At 53.0% G+C, this 2363-nt stretch overlaps 1 protein-coding gene across 1 annotated transcript; it reads left to right on the top strand.

Moving 5' to 3' along the window:
* The first annotated feature begins 324 nt into the window (after window positions 1–324).
* Window positions 325–1875, top strand: LOC125535668 (peroxidase 2-like). The gene is made up of 4 exons (XM_048698736.1): window positions 325–624; window positions 713–904; window positions 1016–1181; window positions 1284–1875. Exons 1-4 carry the CDS (start codon window positions 421–423, stop codon window positions 1670–1672), a joined length of 951 nt encoding a protein of 316 aa, XP_048554693.1. The 5' UTR covers window positions 325–420; the 3' UTR covers window positions 1673–1875.
* The last annotated feature ends 488 nt before the right edge of the window (window positions 1876–2363 follow it).

Raw genomic sequence — 2363 nt, 5'->3', positions numbered from 1 at the left:
TATGCAATCATGCATGAATACGCTGAGCGAATATGCCGCAAAATTTCTTGCGCCAATAATGCAGTTGCTGTTGGTGTTGGCCAAATAAATTTGTTTATGTCGAATACGCTGTACCAAACTGGTAATCAAATCAACGTGAGAACGTTCCATGCTAAGCCTGCCAATTGTATTCGTTTGTAGGGTATCCTTTCTCCAGGGCAATGATTGCCAACATGTCCGCTAGTATCGTCCCTGTGGACAAGTTAGGCACAACATTTGGAGGTTTTAGCCACGGGCGCCCGTGGCTCCAGAACCTCTGCTGGCTATATATATGTCCAATGCTAGTGTTGTCTCTTGCAAGCCACGGCCAAGTCAAGAAAAGTGGGGCAGAAGCACCACTTAACACTCTGGTATAGTATTACACTAGTCGCTAGATCAGCGATGGCCTCTGCCTCTCGCCTTGGCTTAGTGGTGCTCGTGGCAATGGCCTCGGCGGCGTCGGCGCAGCTGTCGTCGACGTTCTACGACACGTCTTGCCCCAACGCGCTGGCCACCATCAAGGCCGGCGTGACGACCGCCGTGCAAAACGAGGCCCGCATGGGGGCGTCGCTCGTCCGGCTGCACTTCCACGACTGCTTTGTCGATGCAAGTCCCATAATCTTACTCACGTGGGAGTACGCTGTAAAAGACGTTAGTACACGCAAATGATTAGTGTTTCTGAATTTCTTTCCAGGGATGTGACGGGTCCGTTCTATTGGCGGACACGGGGAGCTTCATCGGCGAGCAGGGGGCAGCCCCGAACAACAATTCCATTCGAGGCATGAACGTCATCGACAACATCAAAACTCAGGTGGAGGCCGTGTGCAAGCAGACCGTTTCCTGCGCCGACATCCTCGCCGTCGCCGCGCGTGACTCCGTCGTCGCGGTAAGCTCGGCAATTACCAGCTCTCATGCACGTACTGGTGCTGCCGGACCAGCGACGCCCCCATAACTAACTGAGGTTTGGAACTAATTCTGGACATACTTACCAAGGCAGCTGGGTGGGCCGACATGGACTGTTCTTCTTGGGAGGAGGGACTCCACCACTGCAAGCAAGACCAACGCGGAAAATGACCTGCCACCTCCTACCTTCGACCTCCAAAACCTCACCACCTTGTTCGGCAACAAGCAGCTCAGCATGACAGACATGGTTGCGCTCTCAGGTACACCCCGCTAATATCTATGCATGAGTTCTCTGAGCTCAAACTTCACCACAGCAACTCGCGAGAGATATTCTGACACAAATATGCTTGATCTACCTGCAGGTGCCCACACGATCGGGCAATCGCAGTGCCGGTTTTTCAGGGACAGGATCTACAACGAGACCAACATCAACACCACCTTCGCGACATCTCTCAGGGCCAACTGCCCCCAGTCCGGCGGTGACAGCAGCCTGGCGCTGCTGGACACGCAGACGCCCAACGGCTTCGACAACGCCTACTACACCAACCTCATGTCCCAGAAGGGGCTCCTGCACTCGGATCAGGTGCTGTTCAACGGCGGCGGCGCCGACAACACGGTCAGGAGCTTCGCGTCCAGCGCGGCGACGTTCAACAGCGCCTTCACAACGGCCATGGTAAACATGGGGAACATCGCGCCAAAGACGGGGACGCAGGGGCAGATCAGGCTCGTCTGCTCCAAGGTCAACTCGTAATCTCCGCGCCAACACTCTGCTGCTGCGCATGAATGAACTGAATAAGGTCTCGGGTACCAGTACCAGAATCTACGGAGTAGGGTGGTGTGTGGTTACGTATGTGTGTTGGTTGGAAACTGTAGCTGTGCATCTACGTCCACATGTGTAACATGCTAATTGTATGTCATGCTGCGAGATGATAACATCTGCCACTTTCCACTCGACGGCCCTCATGTCCGTCCCTATGCAAATGTCATCACGGACGGACTGCCCATTAGACCTGGGCATGGACAGCCCAGCCCGAAAAATCCAAGCTGGGTCACGCTCGGCCTTCGGGCTGGTCATGGGCCTCATTTTACAGCCCGGAAGCTAGATCGAGCTGGTTTCAGGGCCAAATCCTATTCGGCGCCTTAAGCGCCGAATATAGGCCAGCTCGTACAGGGCGCACACCCCCCGATCTCACATCGTCGCTATATGGGCCGGCCCTTTTATTTCTGTTTTTAAAGTGCAAAAGCAAAAGAAAAGCAGGTGCAGTAGGAATCGAACTGGGTAGCTCCATCTAGATCTAAGAAAGAACCCAATGCACTGAAATTCCACTAATAACTAATATACAAAAAAGAAGAATAGATACAGGAGGCTATGTCGAGCCAAGAGCATTTTCATTACTATGGAAAATGATGGATAGCAAAATCCACAAAAAATTAGCCTTTTA

This window comes from Triticum urartu, chromosome 2 (genome assembly GCF_003073215.2).
Source record: "Triticum urartu cultivar G1812 chromosome 2, Tu2.1, whole genome shotgun sequence".
NCBI classification, from domain to species: Eukaryota; Viridiplantae; Streptophyta; class Magnoliopsida; order Poales; family Poaceae; genus Triticum; species Triticum urartu.
The sequence above is the reverse complement of the archived record's forward strand: the minus strand, read 5'-3'. Positions and strand labels throughout refer to the sequence as shown.

Coding starts and splice junctions, on each gene's coding strand:
- LOC125535668 (XM_048698736.1), top strand. CDS start 421: ATGGCCTCTGCCTCTCGCCTTGGCTTAGTGGTGCTCGTGGCAATGGCC. Junction 905..1,015: donor CGCGTGACTCCGTCGTCGCG/GTAAGCTCGGCA, acceptor TTACCAAGGCAG/CTGGGTGGGCCGACATGGAC. Junction 1,182..1,283: donor AGACATGGTTGCGCTCTCAG/GTACACCCCGCT, acceptor ATCTACCTGCAG/GTGCCCACACGATCGGGCAA.